Genomic DNA, 20,983 nt, shown 5'->3' on the forward strand with positions numbered 1-20,983 from the left:
CCAAACAGTGCACACATATGGTATGCCTATCAGTAAGAGACATTTTGTCAACACTACTCACATTTTTAAACCCAGAGGGTTTAGAATCCTTAGAAGACATTGGTGTGTGTGTGTGTGTGTGTGTGTGTGTGTGTGTGTGTGTGTGTGTGTGTGTGTGTGTGTGTGTATATATGTATATATATATAAAATATATATATTTTTAACAACAACAATAACAGCAATAACAACAGCAGTAATACAACCTAGCCTAGAAAGTTATAATAGAAAGGGAAATGATGGCAGAGCCCTCTAACTTAAATGGGCTATACCCTGAGAAGTGAAAAAGGGGAGGGGAAAAGTCCTCTAACTTAAACAGGCTAAGTCAGTTCTCTAACTCAAATGAAGTAACTTGAAAAACAAATAAAGGGGAAAAAGAAAGTGCTATAACTAAAAACGGGCTATTTCAAATTAAGTTTAAAGCCGGGATAGGGGAAAAAATGCCTAGAGGAGAAGACGATGACCAACAGCAGTTTTAATCACAGAACTACTGGAAAACACCAACAATTCGCTTAAACAGTAATTAAGCAGAAAAAAACACAATTAGAACAAATAAAATTTTTTCCTAAAAATAAGAAGAAAAGTCTACTTAGGCAGAGCCAGTAGGAAGAGCACCTGATCTTGTTTAGCGGCAAAAGAGATCTGGGGATGTCTCCTAGTGCATGATGAGATAGGGTTTTAGCCACGAGCTAGTGGAAGACTTCAGGCTTGTGTATAAGGCCGAGTTGGATCCGAGGAATGGATCCAAACCCAACTTACTAAGAATGAAGGCGACATAGGACAACATCACATCTCAAGCAATCACTATCCAGATGACAAGCTCTGAGACCCAAAACACACATGTTGTGTGGGTCATGTGGGAGAATCTTATGCCCACATTTCTTAAAATCTTGCTTCTAATCTTTATCCATCTTAGCACAAAAAGGAAAAGTCTTAAGAAAGAAAAAAACACATTAAGTATACTAGACAGAAATGCTAACTCAGGAACTTAAGACAAGCAATAATACTAAATGGAAAGTACTACAGAGGAGAAGAAGAAGAAGAAAAAGAAGAAGACAAGGTCCAGAAAGTTTTCTGACAAGGGTTGGGGAGGGATGGAAGGAGAATAATAAGGATAAAGGCAGGAAATTCAGATAAAAAAAAGCATTGCAGAAGCTAGTATATAGATTTCACTGTCATTGATTAAAAACTTGTCAAAAGAGTCGCTTATCTGCAATGAAAAGAATTATTTTCCCCTCTAACAGTTTGAGCTGCTAGAGACATCACTGTGATCTCAGTTGCAGCAACTAGATCTGGAGTGTCAGCAGACCAAGGACTAATGGGTAAGGGAGGAGTTTGAGCCTGTGAGGAGTCTGTTACCAAGCAAAAGAGGCACCAGAGGAAACCTGCCCAGTCAGAATGTGAGAAATTAATCTTTTTAACTTTGTTTTGTTCTCTCCTAAGACATACTGGCATGCTATTCCAACTGGCCAGTGCAGCCTTTCTAAATACCCTTTCCCCAATAAACGCAAGTAAAGTCCAACATTCTGTAGACATCAGGGGTACTAGAAGACATCAGTAGCAATCAATTTTTAAGAAAGAGGAGGACAATGTTCCAGATGCAGTAGCAAAGTATTTAAAAGCAAGTCCGGTCTGGCTTTACTGGATTGCTGATGCATACCTATATATTTTAGTCCCTATCTAAACATCCCCTTCAGCTAAAAATGTCTAAGGGAGAAGATATAAGAGAGGTGATAACAACCTTCTCATAATTACTACACTGAATTTGGCATACAGAATACAGAGAGTGACATGATGCTGTTCTCTCAAGCAAGCATAACTCCTGAAGATAACACTCTATAATAATTTTCCTACATTCATTTTCTGTTTACCTGCTTAATCCAATTCAGGGTCGCACAGTGCCAGAGCCTATCTCAGCACTCAAAAGGAGCATGGGAGAGAAACTCATCTAGAAAGGGGCACCACTCCATCGCAGGACGGACATCTAAATGACATATACACATCTGGGCAATTTACAGGATCAGTAATTCACTAACACCACATTACTGGAATGTGGGGGAAAACCAAAGCACCAAGCAAAAAGTGTTCAGACGTCAGAGAAGGTATCCCAATCAAGAAACAAACTAGATACCCAAGAACTGTGAGGTGGTAGTGTTAAGAGTTGCACCATTGGGCAACCTAATCCAAAATTCACTTTCTATAATCATAGCATGTCCAAAAGATCTAAACAAGCAAATAAGATGTGAACTAGTCAGTACAATATCTTTAGTACGGACTTAAAACTTTTGACAAGTCCAAGACCATGAATGTAAGATTAAACATAACTGCCTGTATGCAGAGAAGTATACACTGCTCCATTAAGAGCACATAATCATTCATATTTCTAGAAAAACAAATGAGGCAATCTGGAGAGTTATTTTGTTTTGTTTGTCTGTTTAATTTCTGAGGCTTTTCCCCAAAGCTTAGATCCTTGCTTACAAACGTATTTTGCAAACAATACAAGTGAATCAATCCAAATAATCTGTAGCCCAAATAGTTTCATAATTGTCCCAAATTGTAACTACTTCCTTGTAATCGAATTCATAGTAACTACTTCCTTGTAAGGGGATTTAGTTTGCTACACTGAAGTTTAGCAAAACAAAAAGGGAGCTATATAGTTTTTTACATATCCTTTAAGCAATAGTACCTATTCTTTTATGTCAGTATGCCAAATGAGAACAGATGCCAAGCTATGCAGTGTAAGACATTTAACAAAAGTGGAAAGATGATGAGAAAAATTACATGCATACATACATATTTCTTCTCCAGTGCATCAAAACAGCCTTGCATCCTGTGGAAAATAAACAGAAAACAATTCCTAAAATTCAGTGCAAGAAAGGACCAAGAAAACCTTAAAGGTATGGCAAAACAATACATGAAATTAGCTCACAAAACAATCAACATAAAGGAAATTTTAAGTTTGCTCTGGCATACACAGATAAAGCCCTAACTATGGTCCAGGTGACATGGATTTGATTAACAGCTCAGGTGTTTGAGGCTTTGGCAGGTGAAAGATGAGTGTGCCTATCCTGGGAGGGAGGGTACATGCATTTGGACACTTCCTGCATTTCATCCCTAACAGTGGCTGGGAACATACGGTGGGAAGCGGGGAATTGTCCTAGAGCTGGATTGATGGGAGATCTTAACTGAGTCACCGAGGAGGTGGGATGATACACCAGCTCTACCCCATTATGTAACCACTGTGAGAACGTAAAAGGAGAATACAGGGGAAGAGGATCTGTGTAAGTGAAAAATAAGAAGTTATGTACCTACCATAACGTTCCATGTTAGTTGTCTTCTTCTCGCCTTCGTTCTTGCTGGATGGGTTCGGAGCCGATTCTCGGCTCCGACTCGGCAATACTAAAAGCTCGAGAGCTAATTCCACCGGCTCGAGGCTCCCCTATATCCCACAATGCTAGGCGGTAACTACTCAGATCTCGTTTGGTAGCTGTACCAAGCAATACTAGTCTCCAAAATGGAGTAACAAGATTCGGAAGAAGAAACACAAAGAATTCCTGTCGGTCTGTCCAGGCTTGGGGGAAGGAGGGAGGGACGCAAGAAGCGAGAAGAAGACAACTAACATGGAACGTTATGGTAGGTACATAACTTCTTAATGTTAAGTTGTCAATCTCGCCTTCATTCTTGCTGGATGGGACCGCGTCCCTAGCACCTTATCCCGGGTGGCCTATCGGAACAGACTCTTGAGAACAGTGGAACCAAAATTGGCACGGCTTCTGGAAACCATGTCCAATTTGTAATGTGAAATGAATGTATGAGGAGAAGCCCATGTGGCTGCTGCACAGATTGAGTCTATTGTCAACCTGTCCTGAAAGGCAATGGATGTAGCTAATGCCCTGTTTGAGTGAGCTCTAGGTCTTGAGGGTAATTTCTGATGTCTAATCTCATAGATGAAGGTAATTGTAGAAGTTAGCCCTCTAGACAGAGATACTTTGGTAACTGGAAGGCCTAGTCTTCCTTCTGCATATGACAGAAACAATTGATCAGATTTCCTGAGTTGTTTAGTTCTGTCCAAGTAATATCTCAGTTGGCGATGAACATCCAAAAAATGCAGCTTTTGCTCTGATCTATTTGAATAGTTAGGGAAAAAGACGGGGAGATCAATAATCTGGTTTAGGTTAATTTGAGAAGAGATTTTTGGTAAAAAGGATGGGTTCGTCCGGAGAGATACTCTGTCTTTGTGAAAAACTAGGTAAGGAGGACGACTGCAGAGGGCATGTAGTTCTGAAACTCTTTTCGCTGAAGTTATGGCTACCAGAAAAGTGTCTTCCAGGAAAGCAATTTTAGAGAACATGAAGCCGCTGGTTCAAAGGGGGGAAGAATTAAAGACGCCAGAACCAAGTTTAAATCCCATTGAGGTGGAGGGTCTTTGATCGGAGGTTTGAGGAAAAATATACCTCTTAGAAAGGCCTTAAAGAGCTTGTGAGCCATAATGCTGGATTCTGAAACACCCACATGAAAATTTGAAATGGCAGCCAACTGAACTCTAATGGTTGACGCAGAAGATCCTAAATGAAAAAGTTCCGCCAGGAAGTCTAAAATGGACTGGATAGATGCAGTAAAAGGATCAATGTTTTTCGATGATGCCAAAAGGGAAAAACGTTTCCATTTACTAGTATAAATCTTCCAGGTATAGGATTTATGAGAGGCTATCAATATATCTCGGACCGAGCGCGATATTGAGGGAAGCCTGGCTAAGGTAGGAATCGGAGAAACCGTGCTGTGAGGTTTAGGGAAGACAGAAATTGGTGCAGCTGACCCGACTGATGGGTAATCAGATCTGGTACTGGGTCCAGATGCCAAGGCTGCTCCAAAAGGTAACGATGAAGAAAGGGGAACCATATCTGTCGAGACCAGTAAGGGGCAATGAGGATCATAGTCACTCTCAATGCGATGGCTTTCTGAATTAGTCGAGGTATCAATGGAAAGGGGGGGAAAGCATACAGAAGTCCCCGGGGCCAATTGTGGACTAGAGCGTCTCTGGTGGGTTGGCCTGGTAATGGGAAGAGCGTGAAGAAGTCTTGACACTTGCTGTTTTGTGGAGTAGCAAAAAGATCGCAGCAAGGATGGCCCCATCTTAGAAATACCTCCTCTAGAACTGATGTCTTTAGAGACCACTCGTGTGGCATGAGAATTGCTCTGCTCAACCTGTCTGCAATGACGTTGGATTTCCCGGGGATGTGCGTGGCCGTCAGAAAACGTTGAGAAGAGATCGCCCATTGCCAAAGTCTGAGTGCTTCTCGACATAAAGGGTATGATCTGGTTCCGCCTTGTTTGTTGATGTACCACACCACGGACATGTTGTCCGTTTGAATTGCAATAGTCCCTATGGGAAGAGAGTCGTGAAGGGCTTGCAACGCTAAAAGCACTGCTCTCATCTCTAGGACATTTATGTGCAAGTGGCACTCGAAGGGTTGCCATGTGCCCTGGACTGTCCTGCCCTGATAATGCCCCCCCACCCGATCAGGGAGGTATCTGTTGTCAATGTGGCAACTGGAGGGGGGAGAGAGAAGGGTCTTCCTTGGAGAAGTTGAGGTGACGTGACCCACCATGATAGTTGGTTCCTGCATACTTGAGTTATCAGTATGGTATGGGACATTGGGAGTCGTTGAAAGGACCATTGGGTAAAGAGCATCCACTGGAGGATCCTCATGTAAAAGCGAGCAAAGGGGAGAAGAGGAATAGCTGCCGCCATGAGCCCCAGTACATTTAACACCAGTCTGACTTTGACTTTGACCAAATGCAACAGAAGGGAAACTTGGTTCCGAATGTCTAAAACCCTCTGCTCTGTGAGTGTTGCTGAAAGAGTCTGCGTATCTAATTTGGCGCCTATGAAAGTAATAGACTGACAAGGCGACAAGGCAGATTTTTCGAAATTTATTGATATGCCTAGAGCTTGACAGGTTTGCATGGTGAAATTTCTGGACAGTAGAAGCTGATGCCTGGTGGTGGCCGTAAGGAGCCAATCATCCAGATATGGAAACACCTGGAATCCCTGGCGCCTCAAGTGAGCCGTGACCACTGCCATGCATTTGGTGAACACTCGGGGGGCTGTAGTGAGACCAAAGAGCAGGGCTCTGAACTGGTAGTGACTGGCTCCCAGCCTGAAGCGGAGACATCTCCTGGAGCGCCGGTTCATTTTGATGTGATAGTACGCGTCCTGAAGATCTATAGAGCACATCCAATTGTCCTGACCCAAGAAGGGTAGGATGGACTGTAGCGTGACCATCCGGAATTTTGTTTTCTTGACAAACTTGTTTAAATGACTGAGATCTAGAATGGGCCTCCAGTCCCCTGTTTTTTTTGGTACCAAAAAGAATTTGGAGTAGATTCCGGATCCTTGCTGGTCTGCTGGGACTGGTTGGATGACTCTTTTTTAATAGCAGCTTTGAAACTTCCAATGCTGCTTTTTCCCTTAGACCGGTGGAACATCTGGAAGGGATTTTTTTGGTTGAGTTGGAATGTGAATAAAGGGAATTTTGTAACCCTCGGATATGATCGACTGTACCCATTTGTCTTGAGTTAAGGAAAGCCAGGCTTCTGGGTACAGTGATAATCTTCCCCCGACTGCCTCCGAAGGCGGACAGCCGGGCAGCCCCTCAGGGGTGCTGAAAAGGTTTGTCAGAGAACACCTCTCTGCTACCCTGGTTTTATGGACCTCCTCTGCCGCTGGGGCGGCGATTATTGTTCCCCTCTGCCTCTAGAGGGAATCGACCCTGCGACAGATGAGACTCCCTGAGATTGTTTCCGAAACCACATCTTCCCTCCCCTCTGACCTTTGGGATAGGGTCTAGAAGGGGTGGAAAAACGGACTCCTACGGCAGAGAGAGTCTTACCTTCCACCTCGCACCTGGTCAATGTATCCTTCACCTGTGGACCAAACAAAGATGATCCGTCAAAGGGGGAGTTGGTGAAGGACGGCTTGAAAGGGTCCGCAAAGTTGTACAGTCGCATCCAGGCGTGCCTTCGTAAGGCAATGCCTGTGCCTGCAGATCTACTCGCTCCATCTGCTGCGTATGAAACCAGCCGCATGGAGGAGTTCACTATTGAATTTAGGGTAGCCAACTGGGAGTTCATAGTGTCTTTGAACCCCTCAGCTGTAGGATCCTTCATCAGTTCACCCATATCCTTGAGTAAATCTCTTTGGAGACGGGTGAAGTGGCATAAGTAGTTCAGCGACCGCATAGAAAAGGTCGCTGATGAAAACATCCGCTTGCCATACCTGTCCATGGTCCTAGATGGATGGACAGGAACAGAAGGATCAGCTAGTTCCTTCTTTGTGGCCGCAGCCACCACCATGGCATCAACCGGGACACCTTTGGAGAGAAACTGTTTGTCTGAGGGAGCAGTGATAAATTTGGATGGTCTCCTCGGGGTGGGTTCCACTGAGTCAGGAGCCGTCCAAGCCTTCCTTGCCACCACTTCCATAAGGGGGTCAAAGGGAGGGGACACCCAGGAGGTAGAAGGGCGAGAACCAAACGCCTCAAGATACACTGACTCATCCTCCGAAGGGTTAAGGGCTGGCCAATTTCCCCTCTGTTTGAGTATCTCTAGGATGTCCGCAAAGGAGACATCCTCAGAGGGGGAACGGGGGGACCCTTCGGATTCCTCCAAGTCAGTGTCAGAGGTGATAGACTCAGGGGAGTCAATGTGCTTCCTCTTGCACTGCCTCTTCCTAGGGGGATCTCCAGCAGGGTCAGGAGAGACCTCGGAAGAGGAGGAAATTCCCAATGGGGAAACAAGTTTGTAAGTACCAAAAAGGTAAAAGTTAAACCAACTTGCCTGAGCCGGTAGAAGAGCACCTCGTCAGCTATAGCGGCAAACGAGATCTGAGTAGTTACCGCCTAGCATTGTGGGATATAGGGGAGCCTCGAGCCAGTGGAATTAGCTCTCGAGCTTTTAGTATTGCCGAGTCAGAGCCGAGAATCGGCTCCGAACCCATCCAGCAAGAATGAAGGCGAGATTGACAACTTAACATTACCTGTTAGTAAGAAAATGATGCTACACTGAGCCTTCATAACATCGCCAGCCCCAAGCATGGGTTGGAGTAATTCAAGGGAAGTCTAAATATGTACAGTAGTCATGAAAAGGTCATGAGGGCAAGCTGATGATCAGCTCTGGGGGGAAAGTATAGTTACATAAGTCCTACTTACCTGTAAAAGTAGATGATTAAATACCTCACTGTCTCAGTGGCATTTTGGGTTTTTATCTGAAAATGTAACCAAATACTGGCCAGCTTTCAAAAGCTCAGACTTCCCTCCCTCTCGCTTTCTGTCAGCTGATTTGCTGAGCATATTCTAAGAAATAAGATTTCACAGCTATAACAGGAAGTGCGTGTTTGGGCTTTTTTGCTTCCACAAAGAAGGAAAGGAAAGTAACTGAAGCCAGAATCATCTAGCAAGGATACATTTTCAGCCAATAACAATGCCATATAAAAACCAAATCCAACAACTGAATCAAAGAAGATGAAACCCACTTCAATTATGCACTGTCTGGGGGATGGCAGGTTGGTGTTGCCACCAAGGCAGTGAGGAAATTGAACATCTACTGTTACAGGTAAATAACACTTAAGCAACTGTTCACTGCCTCAATGGCAACTTGGGTAGATTCCCAAAGCTTACCTTACCCGGGAGGTGGAAAGATAAGGATCCAGGAGGCCCTGGAGAATGGTCCTAGCAAAGCCTGCTCTGGACGTTGAAAAGGAATCTGGTTTGTAGTGCTTTGTGAAGGTATCAACAGAGAACTGGGTTACTGGCACTGGAATACTTCTAGTGTCCCACCTTTTTCCAACATGCCATCCAAGAGGATAAGGCCCTAGTCAAGTGAGCCTTAACCTTGCCTGGAAGAGATTTAACATGGTGAGAGTTACAGAAAACAATAGCAAAAGACAACCATCTTGTCATGCAATAGTTTGCTTACAGACAGGCTGAAGTTTCTTACCTCTCAGTACAGCAGACAAATAGCTGCTCAGCATTCCTAAAGGACTTTGTTTTGTCAAGGTAGTACCTTAGCAGTCTGTGTGCATCCAAGGGTATGTAGAATCTTTTTTCCCTTATTTTTTGGATCTGGATAGAACACTAGATTGATGGATTGATTCACGGTAAATTAAGAAACAATTTTAGGCATGAATGATGGATTAATGTGTAACACAACACTGTTCCTGTGAAAAATTAGATAGAATTGGCCCACCATGAGAGCTTGCAGCTCAGAGAGTCAGCTTGCAGATGTCAGCGCAATAAGTAAAACAGTCTTTCAAGTAATGAACCATAAATCAGTCTGCAAAGCAGGTTCAAAAGGAGGTAAGGTCAGTTTTTCGAGAACAAAGTTGAGATCCAAAGGAGGAGGAATTTGCTTTTGAAGAGGTCTCACTTGTAGCACTCCTGTCATAAACTGTTTGACAAGAAAAAAAGCTGAAAAAGGGGAACCCACTGGCAGACAAGCCGAGATGGCCTCAGGATGCACTTTGATATAAGCATATGAAAAACCACGTCTACGTAGCCGACTGAAATATATTAAAACCAGAGAGGTTGAGACTCTTTCAGGACCTCTGTTATTGGCTAGGCACCACCAAGAAAACCTCTCCCACTTGTAAACATAAGATTTTCTAGTTGTAGATCCATAAGTATCTGCTGCACATCCTCATGAAACAAGTGCCTAAAAGGTATCAAAACAGAATCATCCAGGTTGTCAGTTGCAATTACTCTAAGTTGAGGTTTATCCTTTGCTCCTGATGCTGTGTGAGCAGATCCAGTCTGTAAGGAAGCTTGTGGTAACTGCCTTGGCCAATTCCACTGAAAGGGAGTACCAACTTTGCCTGGGCCAAAAAGGGTTACCACAATGATCTTTAGTAATTCTTTCTGAATTTTTTGAAGTTCCTTGAGATTCATGGGGGGGTGCATACAGGAATGTTCACGACCATGAGAATGATAGAGCGTCTGTCTTTCAAGCATGCCTGCAATGATGTTTTGAACAGAATTCTTTGAGTTGTCTGTTTTGAAAGGAGGTGAACAGATCTACTTGATGTATTCCTCACATCTGGATCAAGTCCTGGAAAACCTCGAAATGGAGCTTCCACTTGTGAGGTTCTGCCCAAGATCTACTTACTCTGTCTGCCAGTGTTTTACTCTGACAAAATGTACAATGCCTGAAGAGTCAGAGAATACTATGATGACACTTCCCATGCCATCACTGCCAAATGGCAAAGAGGGTATGACCTTGCATCCTTACTTATTTACTTATTCAGGTACCACATCATAGTAGTGTTGCCCGTGATCATTACAAGAGGATCTGAAGTCCATAAGTGATGAAGAACTTTTAAGGTATTAATCCCTGCCAACATCGCTTTAATGTTTATGTGCTTTGGCATGTCCTCAGGACCCTACAAGCCTAGCACTTTACTCCCGTGGACACTACTACCCAAACAAAATCTGAAGAGTCCATCTGGACAGACTGGACTCGGGTCTGAAGAGACAAAGAGGGAGTCCCAGATTCAGAGACAGTTCATCTCTCCACCACTGCAGTTTCTGTTTCACAAATCCCAGTACGGTTACCTAAAAATTCAAGGAAGGAAGGTGCTGAGTCCAACAATTCTCCAAGTACCACTGAGTTTTTTGAATGTGTAGTCTGGCAAGTGATATCATGTAGATCTTTAGTGCCATGATGCCTGGAATTTTGAGGAAATCTCTTGCCGAGACCAAGTCTAGAAGAGAAAGAAATCCAAGAAAATGGCCTGATAAGTCAGAAAAAAGAAGTTATGTACCTACCATAACGTTCCATGTTAGTTGTCTCCTCTTGCCTTCTTTCTTGCTGGTTGGGGTTCAGAGCCAGTCCTCAGCTCCGACTCGGCCATCTTCTAAAGCCCGAGAGCTGTTTACTGGCTCGAGGCCTCCCCATATCCCATGATGCCTGGTGCTAGATACCCAGATCTCGTTTGGTAAATCTAACTGCAGACCTAAAAAGGAAAGAATCCTATCCTGTAATACATAAACCCTACCATAGAGACTACTAGGTAGAGAGGAATAGCCAGAGAAGACTCAGCCAGTGAAAAATCATACAGAACTCTTCTCGGTCTACGAGGATAGGGGGATGGAGGGTGGGACGCAAAAAAGAAGGCGAGAGGAGACAACTAACATGGAACGTTATAGTAGGTACATAACTTCTTTATGTTAAGTTGTCTATCTCGCCTTCATTCTTGCTGGTTGAGACAGCATCCCTAGCACCTAAAATCCTGGGTGGCTCAGTGGAACAGACTCTTCAGAACAGTGGAACCAAAATCAGCTCTGCCCCTGGAAACCACGTCCAACTTATAATGCGAAATGAAAGTATGAGGGTTGGCCCACGTGGCCACTGCACAAATAGATTCCATGGGCAACCTAGCCTGAAAGGCCACAGAAGTGGCTAATGGTCTGGTGGAGTGACCTTTAGGTTTAACTGGCAATTCTTTATTTCTCAGCTGATAGATAAATGTGATGATAGAAGTCAACCACCTAGATAAGGTTACTTTTGAGACTGGTAGACCTTGTTTACCCTCAGCATAAGAAAGGAAAAGATGGTCCGATTTTCTGATGTCCTTAGTCCTATGCAAATAAAAGTGCAGTTGCCTGTGAACATCTAACTGATGCAACTTATATTCCGCCCTGTTGGAGTGGTTAGGAAAAAACACAGGAAGGTCAATGGACTGATTCAAGTTATTCTCAGACGAGACCTTAGGAAGGAAGGAAGGATTAGTCCTGAGAGCAACCCTGTCATTGTGGAACACTAGGTATGGAGGATGGATACAAACAGCCTGGAGTTCCGAAACTCTTCTGGCTGAAGTAATCGCTACCAGAAAAAGGGTTTTCCAAGATAAAAACTTAAAAGAACAAGAAGCTGCAGGTTCGAAAGGGGCAAAATTAGAGAAGCTAGAATCAAATTCAGATCCCACGGAGGTGGAGGATCTCTCACTGGGGGCCTGAGCAGAGTGGTCCCTTTGAGAAAAGCTTTGCAAAGCTTATGAGACATTATATTACTTTCTGACAGTCCAATGTGAAAATTTGAAATTGCAGCGAAATGAACTCTAATTGCAGCAAAAGCGGACACAGAATGAAAGAGTTCCGCAAGAAATTCCAAGATGTGGTGTACAGGGGCTGAAAAGGGGTCTATACTCTTAGCCTCTGCCCAGGAAGAAAAACGTTTCCACTTACTAGAGTAAGTTTTTCTAGTAGTAGACTTGTGCGATGATAAAATGATTTCACGCACTGAGTGGGAGATATCAGGAAGCCTGGCTAAGGTTGGAAGTGGAGCAACCAAGCTGTGAGCTGTAGAGATCATAGGGAACGGTGCAGCCCGCCCGACTGATGGATCAGAAGGTCTGGAACTGGGTCAAGAGTCCAAGGCTGCTCGAGAAGATGATGATGCAGGAACGGGAACCATATTTGTCGAGGCCAGTAAGGAGCAATGAGGATAATTTTGCAGCCCAAAACGGTAGCTTTCTGTATCAGCTTGGGGATTAGGGGAAAAGGAGGGAATGCATACAAAAGTCCCTGTGGCCAATCATGGACTAGAGCGTCTCTGGGGGAATCTCCCGGAAGTGGAAGGAGAGAGAAGAAATTGCTGCACTTGTTGTTGAAGGGGGTGGCAAAGAGGTCGCAGCAAGGTTGTCCCCATTTGCAGAAGATTTGGTCCGCCACTACCTGATTCAGAGACCACTCGTGAGGCATGAGAATTGCTCTGCTCAGCCTGTCTACTATGACGTTGGATCTCCCAGGGATGTGCTTTGCAGTCAGAAACCGTTGGGAAGAGATCGCCCACTGCCAGAGTCTGAGTGCTTCTTGACATAAGGGGTAGGACCTGGTTCTGCCCTGCTTGTTGATGTACCACACGATTGACATATTGTCCGTTTGAATTGCAATGGTCCCGGTAGGAAGAGAGTCCTGAAGAGCTTGCAACGCTAAAAGCACGGCCCTCATCTCCAAGACGTTTATGTGCAGATGGTACTCTTGAGGCTGCCAGGTGCCCTGGACTGTTCTGCCCTGATAATGCCCTCCCACCCGATCAGGGAGGCATCCATGGTCACCGTAGCAACTGGAGGGGGAAGTACAAATGGTCTGCCCTGGGGCACTGATGTGGAAACCATCCACCAAGCAAGGTGCTTTTTGCATGCTTCTGTGATAATGATCGTGTGAGACATGGGAAGCTGCTGGAAGGACCATTGGGTGAAAAGAAGCCACTGGAGGATCCTCATGTGAAAACGAGCCAGAGGGACGAGTATGATCACTGCTGCCATGAGACCCAGGGTTTGGAGGACGAACCTGGCTTGAATTCTCTTGCATCCTAACAAGACCTGTACATGTCAGTGAATGACTAACACCCTGTCTGGTGGAAGGCTGGCTGACCTGTCTTTTGTAATTAAATTTGCGCCTATAAAGGTGATAGACTGACAGGGCGACAATGCAGATTTTTCGAAATTTACTGTGATACCTAGTTTGGAGCAAGTCTGGATAGTGTAGTCTCTGGCTCGCAGAAGGTGATGCCTGGTGGTAGCAGTGCGGAGCAAGTCGTCTAGATATGGAAACACCTGGAATCTTTGCCGTCTCAAGTGAGCGGTAACTGCTGCCATACATTTGGTGAACACCCTGGGGGCTGTGGTGAGACCAAAGGGCAGAGCTCTGAACTGATAATGGCTGGCTCCCAGCCGGAAGCGAAGGAATCTTCTGCAGTGCCTGTCCATTTTGATGTGGTAGTACGCATCCTGAAGATCTATGGAGCACATCCAATTGTCCTGACCCAGAAAGGGTAAAATGGACTGTAGTGTGACCATCCGAAACTTTGTTCTATGTACAGACCTGTTTGGTCTGCTGAGATCCAGAATGGGTCTCCAGTCCCCTGTCTTTTTTGGTACCAAAAAGAACCTTGAGTAAATTCCGGATCCTTGTTGGTCTGCTGGGACTTGCTGGATGGCCCTTTTTCTTAGCAGTTTTGAAACTTCTTGAACTGCTTGATCCCTTAGATTGGGTGGAACATCTGGAAGGGACTTGTTTGACAACAAGGAAGTGCAAACAAAGGGAATTCTGTAGTCTCCGGATATAACAGACTCTACCCATTTGTCTTGTGTGATATCTTGCCAGGCTCTTGGGTACAGCGATAATCTTTCCCCGACTGCCTCCAGAGGTGGCCAGCTGGGCAACCCTTCAAGGATGCTGGAAGGGCTTGTCAGAGAACGATTCTCTGCTGCCCTGGTTTTGCGAACCCTCTCTGCCACGAGGGTGGCATCTGTTATTGTTCCCTCCTCTGCCCCTGGATGGGAACTCACCACGTGTGTCCGGCAAGGCTCCCTGGGATTTCCGAAACCACATCTTTCCACTCTTCTGACCCTTGGGATATGGTCTGGAAGGAGTGGAAAAATGGACTCCCACAGCAGAGAGAGTCTTGCCTTCCTGCTTACACCTGGTAAGGGTGTCCTTCACATGTGATCCAAAGAGAGAGGAACCATCAAAGGGGGTGTTGGTGAAAGACGCTCTGAAAGGTTCCGCAAAGTTACAAAGCCACATCCAAGCGTGCCTCCTTAGGGCGACGCCTGTGCCTGCGGCTCTACTCGCACCATCGGCTGCATAAGAAATGAGCCTCATGGAGGAGTTTACCACTGAATTAAGAGTTGCCAGCTGGAAGGCTGCCTTAGCCTGGGCCCCCTCAGCTGATGGATCTTGGAGGGTATTTCCAAACTCTTTAAGGAGATCCCTTTGAAGACAGGTAAAGTGGCACAAATAATTCAGAGACTTCATGGAGAAAGTCGCTGAAAAGGAACATCCGCTTCCCATATCTGTCCATCGTCCTGGACTCTTTGTTAGGGGGATGGACAGATGAAGTTTCAGCCAACTCCTTCTTTGTGGCCGCCGCTACCACCATGGCATCAACGGGAACACCTTTGGTCAAAAACTGTTTGTCTTGTGGTGCAGTTATGAATTTTGCAGGTCTTCTAGGGGTCGGTTCCACTGTGTCTGGAGCTGACCACGCCTTCCGAGCCACCACAGACATGAGTGGGTCGAAAGGCGGAGACACCCAGGAGGTGGAAGGTCGGGATCCAAACGCATCCAGGAATGCCAACTCATCCTCGGAAGGGCTAAGGGTAGACCAGTTCACCCTCTGCCTAAGCATCTCAAGGATGTCTGAGAATGAGACATCTTCAGAGGGGGGCCTCGGGGACCCTTCTGAATCCCCTAAGTTGGTATCTGATGTGACAGACTCAGGGGAGTCAACATGCTTCCTCTTGCATTTCCTCTCACGAAGTGGCTCCTCTGAATGATCAGGGGAGGCCTCGGAAGAGGAAGATACACCAAAAGGGGTGCCCTGGAGCATTGGTTCCCCACGCTTGGGGTCTGGAGGAGGGGCAGAGGCAGGCGCAGGCACCATAGTGGGAGGAGTCGAAGGGGATGATAGTGGGGCTGACTCAGGGCCGCGCACACTCCTCATGACCTCGAAGGCACCCCTGCTCGGATGCTGAGAAGGCTCCGGTTCTGAAGAGACCGGAATCCCTCTCCGCACCGAGGAGGACGGCTCCGAAGCCGATGTAGGAGCCGAGCTCACCTGCGCCAAAGCTCCGAGAGGAAGAACGGGGTCGGACAAGGGTCCGATGCCACTCGCCCCCTCAGAGCCGATGATGGAGTGTCGGCGCCCAGATCCCTCCAAGGACGGTACCAAGGAAGTGATCGAAGCCAACGACGGAACTGAAGGAGAAGGTATCGGTGCCGACGGTTCCACGATTCGAACCCCAACGAACTCCGGCTCCGAACTCAAGGGAGGAGTCGGAGGAGGAATGACTGCAGACAAGGATGGAGCTGAACCCTGTTGAGGAGGGCTGGACAACATTTTAGCTAGGGCCTGCGATTCCAAAAGCCTGCTGACCACTCTCTCCAAGTCATGATCTGACAATCTCGATGACCGAGAAGAGCGGGAGGACCAATGACTGCGCTCCGATTGGAGCAGAGGAGACCTCAGAGCCGAGCGTATCGACTCCAGGGAGGGAGATCTAGATCTCTTTCGACTCCCAGACGGCTCCGAAGTGCGTGTCGGAACCGACTGAGAGGTAGGCACATCAGTTCCGGCCGGAACCGAGGCAGAAGTAGCAGCTTCACCTAACGATGGCTCCGAGCAGGGAGTCGAAGGTTTAGGTGGCTTGGATGACTTCACGGGCTGAGCCTTAGCCGGTGACTCCTCGGGTTTAAGCAAACCCCGTAGGACTAACTTATTCATACGTTCCTGCAGGACTCTTGTACTGAAAGCATAGCAAACCGAGCAAGAGTCCTGCAGGTGCACGGCGCCGAGACAATAGACACAAGAAGTGTGACCATCTGTCAGAGACATCTTCTGACAGCATGAATCACACTTCTTGAATCCTGACACCTTGGTATCCTTGGACATACCTAAAGGGAATACCAACACAATACACAACTATAACACTTTGAGTATAATAACTATAACACACACACATTACCACACCCAAAAACAGACAAGGATACACACACTAGTCTAACAACAACAAATACTAACTATGAATTTTTTTTTTTTTTTACAGGAAAAAAGGTTAGCCTCTAACTTAAACGGCTACTTCAGAAAAGAGGGGGGGGACTCTCTAACTAAAATGAGTTTTCTGAAGGGAAGGGGATTCAGGTAAGGGAAAGATATATAGTTAAACAAAGATACCTGAAGAAGATATATATCCTACAATTAGCAAACTACACTAGACCCTTCTAGTTTTGTTATAAAAAAAAACGATAATAATAATAAAATATATGACCTGAGCCAGTAAGACAACCTCGCAGGAGTAGCGGCAAACGAGATCTGGGTATCTACCGCCAGGCATCATGGGATATGGGGAGGCCTCGAGCCAGTAAACAGCTCTAGAGCTTTAGAAGATGGCCGAGTCGGAGCCGAGGATCGGCTCTGAACCCCAACCAGCAAGAATGAAGGCGAGATAGACAACTTAACATTTACAGTTATGCAAGTAAACCTACCATAACAGTCGATGTTCAAATGATCACTGCTGCAGTATACTTTGCTACATGGATATAACAACCGGTCAGCTTCCAAAGCTTCAGGGCACCGTCCATGAACTTAAACCATTAGGCAACTCAAGCTGAGCTGCCTAGAAACACAGATTTCAGCACCAAGTCTTTCACATTTTTCTTGCCAAATGAGGTTGAGCTCTGAGATGACATAGCTAGGGGTAAAAATATATGCATATGTACACACCCTGACAAAGTCAAAAAAGAAAAAGGAGGATGGAGGGAGGGAGGGAGAGGTTACTGCAGCAGTGACAATTCAAACATCTACTGTTATGGTAAGTCTATTAACATAACTGTATTATGTTCATCATACTGATCACTGCTAATAGTATCCTTGGCTAACCGGGTAGATTACCCTAGCTTATTGTACTACATTAGGGAGGTAGAAAGAGAAGAGTCCAGGAGTATGCAGAGAGGACCAAGTTGAACTTCTAGAATACTAAAACCCAGGCTTTTCCAAAAAGTCATAGATGAAGCCACACCCCTGGTAGAGAGGGCAGTGAACATGCCTAGAAAAGCTTTGTTGTAGTGAGAATAACAACAGGTAATATCCAGACAAAACTATTTTAAAATAGTCTGTTTAGACAGAGGTTGTCCCTTCTTTTTATCTTCACAAGAAATTAATAACTGATCCACATTAATGAAAGATTTTGTTATATTAAAATAGTACCTGAGTTGTCTGTGGACATCCAAATTATGGAGAACCCTATCTCTCTCATTTTTAGGTTCAGTAAAGAAAATGGGGAGATAGTTTAGCTTAAAGTAAACTTGAATACCACCTTTGGCATAAAAAAGGATTAGTTCTCAAAGAAATCATGTCTCTGTGGAAAATGAGATAGGGTTGACTCACAAAATAAGCTTAGAACACAGATACCTTTCTTGCAGAGGTCAGAGCAATCAATTTAAACAGTTTTCCATGTTAAGAACCTCAAATCAGTCAGATGAGCTGTTTCAAATGGAGCAAGTGTTAGGTTCTATAACACAAAAATAAGATCCCAAGGAACAGCCACCTGTTTTCTTTGCAATTTCTTCTGCAAAACGCCTATCAAAAACAATTTGACATGAGAATGCTTTTAAAGACGAGGATCCATGGACATACATGCTGAAATGGCTGATAAATTAGGATGAGTGGAGGAGTAAGAAAGGACATAGTATAGTAAAATGAGAATGCCTTTAAAGAGGAGGATCAATTGGCATACATGCTGAAATGACTGATAAATTAGGGTGAATGGAGGAGTAAGAAAGGCCATAGGATAGTAATTCACACAAATATTGTAAAACCAGAGAAACACCTGAATGGGTGCTGGTTATGCTGTTGGCACCACCTAGAAAAACCTTTCTCATTCGCTAATATAAAGAAGTTATGTACTCACCATAACGTTCCATCTGAGTAGGTAACTTCATTTGTCAGCAACCTGTGGGTATCGGATCCGACCTGGATCCGAGCCAGCAGCTTTCCAAGTTAAAGATCCGAGCTCCAAGCTCCTCCCCCTTACCCATAATACCCTGCTACCTCCTTCCAGTCCTCAGATCGCGTTTGCCCAATTATACAATTTCACCTAGACAAAACCACAACCTGAAACATCCTAACCTAATGAATACCAAAAATTGAGATCATTCTAGGATTCAGATAACCAAAGAACCAGGTTAGGGGGAAGGAGGGAGGGTCGGTTGCTGACAAATGAAGTTACCTACTCTGATGGAACATTATGGTGAGTGCTTAACTTCTTTATCTGAAGTAGTTAACATCATTTGATCAGCAACCTGTAGGACAGAGTCCCCAGCTACCAAAAACTTGGGAGGTCCTCAAGGAAGGATATTCTGGAGCACTGCAGAGCCAAAAGCTGCCCTTCCTCTGGATATTAAATCCAATTTATAATGAGAGATAAAGGTATGAGAGGAAGCCCAAGTAGCCGCAGAACAAATGTCATCCAAGGGCACTCTTGACCAGAACGCAGCAGAAGAAGCCATAGAACGGGTAGAATGGGCATGAACCCCTAAGGGCTCTGGCAGACCAGATATATTGTATGTGAGCAAAATTCAGTGAGAAATCCATCTAGCTAGACTCACCTTCGACACTGGCTTACCCAAGAAAGGCTTCTTAAAGGAAACAAAGAGCTGCTCTGACTTGCAAAAGACAGCTGTTCTGTGCATGTAAAAGTTCAATTGTCTATGAACATCTAACAAATGAAGTTTGTATTCCCCTTTATTCTGATAGTTAGGGAAGAAAACTGGTAGATTAATGGACTGATTGATGTTCGCCTCGGAAGCCACTTTAGGTAAGAAGGAAGGGTTAGTCCTGAGAGAGACTCTGTCCTTATGGAAAACAAGATATGGGGGGTTTGTACAAAGGGCCTGGAGTTCTGACACCCTTCTAGCTGAGGTAATAGCTATTAAGAAAGCAGTTTTCCAACATAAGAATTTTAAATCAATAGAAGCTGCAGGTTCAAAGGGTGGTCCAGTTAGAGCCTGAAGGACCAAAGTTAGGTCCCATGGGGGAACAGCGTTCCTAATAGGAGGTCTCAAAAGAAAGGTTCCTTTCACGAAGGTCTTACAAATCTAAGTGGAAGCTAAAGGACTAAGATTGTCTCCAATGTGAAAATGGGAAATGGCAGCCATTTGAACCTTTACAGTAGAAGAACTGGCACCTTACTGAAAAATATGAGATAGGAAATCAAGCACTGCTGGAATGGGAGCAGTGAAAAGATCCAAATTCTTATGAGAGGCCCAAATGGAAAACCGTTTCCATTTGCTGTGCGCCGCTACCAGGATAGATCTAACTGCAGACGAGATACCGGGAGTCCTTGCAACTAATGGAACTGGATCAATCAAGCTGAGAGCTTGAGGTCATCCAGATTCGGAGTTTCTAATCCCGAAGGATGAGAAATCAGATCCAGGACTGGATCTAAGATCCAAAGAGGAGCTAGAAGATGAGACCGTAGGTACGGGAACCAGGTTTGACGAGGCCAGAATGGGGCTATGAGGATAATCTTGTTCTCCAACCGACGAGCTTTCTGTAAAAATTTTGTCATTAACGGAAGAGGAGGATAAGCATAAAGAAGACCGGATGGCCAAGCATGAACTAGAGCGTCTCTGGGGCTTTCCCCCGGGGGGGGGGGGGAATTAGAGTGAAAAACTCGCTGCACTTTGCGTTTGAAGGTGATGCGAAGAGATCGCAGCAAGGCTGACCCCACTTGCGGAAGATCTGTTTCGCTACTAAGGGGTTCAGAGACCACTCGTAAGGTGAGAGGATAGTTCGACTCAGCTTGTACGCTAGGATGTTGGACCAACCTGGAATGTGCATTGCTAACAGAAAGCGGTTGGTGGATATCACCCAATCCCAAACTCTCATGGCCTCTCGGCAAAGAGGGTAAGACCTGGTCCCCTCCTTGTTTGTTGATGTACCAGACCACTGACATGTTGTCTGTCTGAATTGCAATAGTCCCTGGAGGGAGAAAGGCATGAAGAGCTTGCAATGCTAGAAACACCGCTCTCATGTCCAGAACATTGATATGCAGAATGGTCTCTGTCTGAGTCCACGTACCTTGGACAGTTCTGCCCATGCAATGCCCCCCCACCCAAGGCGAGAAGCGTCCGTGGTTACCATGGCTTGGGGTTGTGGCATTATGAATGGTCATCCTTCCCGAAGCTCTCGAGATTGGAGCCACCATATGAGAGAATTTCTGCAAACTCTGCTGAGGGAGATCGGAAAGTCCAACGGGTGTTGAAGGATGGACCACTGGACCTGCAAGGTCCACTGGAGGACCCTCATGTGCAACCGAGCTAAGGGCGAAAGGTTGACTGCTGCTGCCATGGACCCTAGGGCTCTCAGGACTAACTCCGCTGAAGGG

The 20,983-nt window shown here is 45.4% G+C and overlaps 1 protein-coding gene across 1 annotated transcript in view; it reads right to left on the reverse strand.

The window, feature by feature from the left end:
• Nucleotides 1-932: 932 nt before the first annotated feature.
• LOC122800254 (HORMA domain-containing protein 1-like) overlaps nt 933-20,983 on the reverse strand; it is a 2,017,447-nt gene continuing 1,997,396 nt past the window's right edge. The window contains exons 5-6 of the mRNA XM_044069745.1: nt 2,818-2,866; nt 933-968 (exon numbers count right to left, since the gene is read on the reverse strand). Coding sequence (XP_043925680.1) covers nt 933-968; nt 2,818-2,866 — 85 coding nt within the window. The remainder of the gene's footprint in view (nt 969-2,817; nt 2,867-20,983) is intronic.

The sequence above is a fragment of the Protopterus annectens genome, chromosome 4.part0 (assembly GCF_019279795.1).
Source record: "Protopterus annectens isolate FY-2018-M chromosome 4.part0, PAN1.0, whole genome shotgun sequence".
NCBI lineage: Eukaryota > Metazoa > Chordata > Ceratodontiformes > Protopteridae > Protopterus > Protopterus annectens.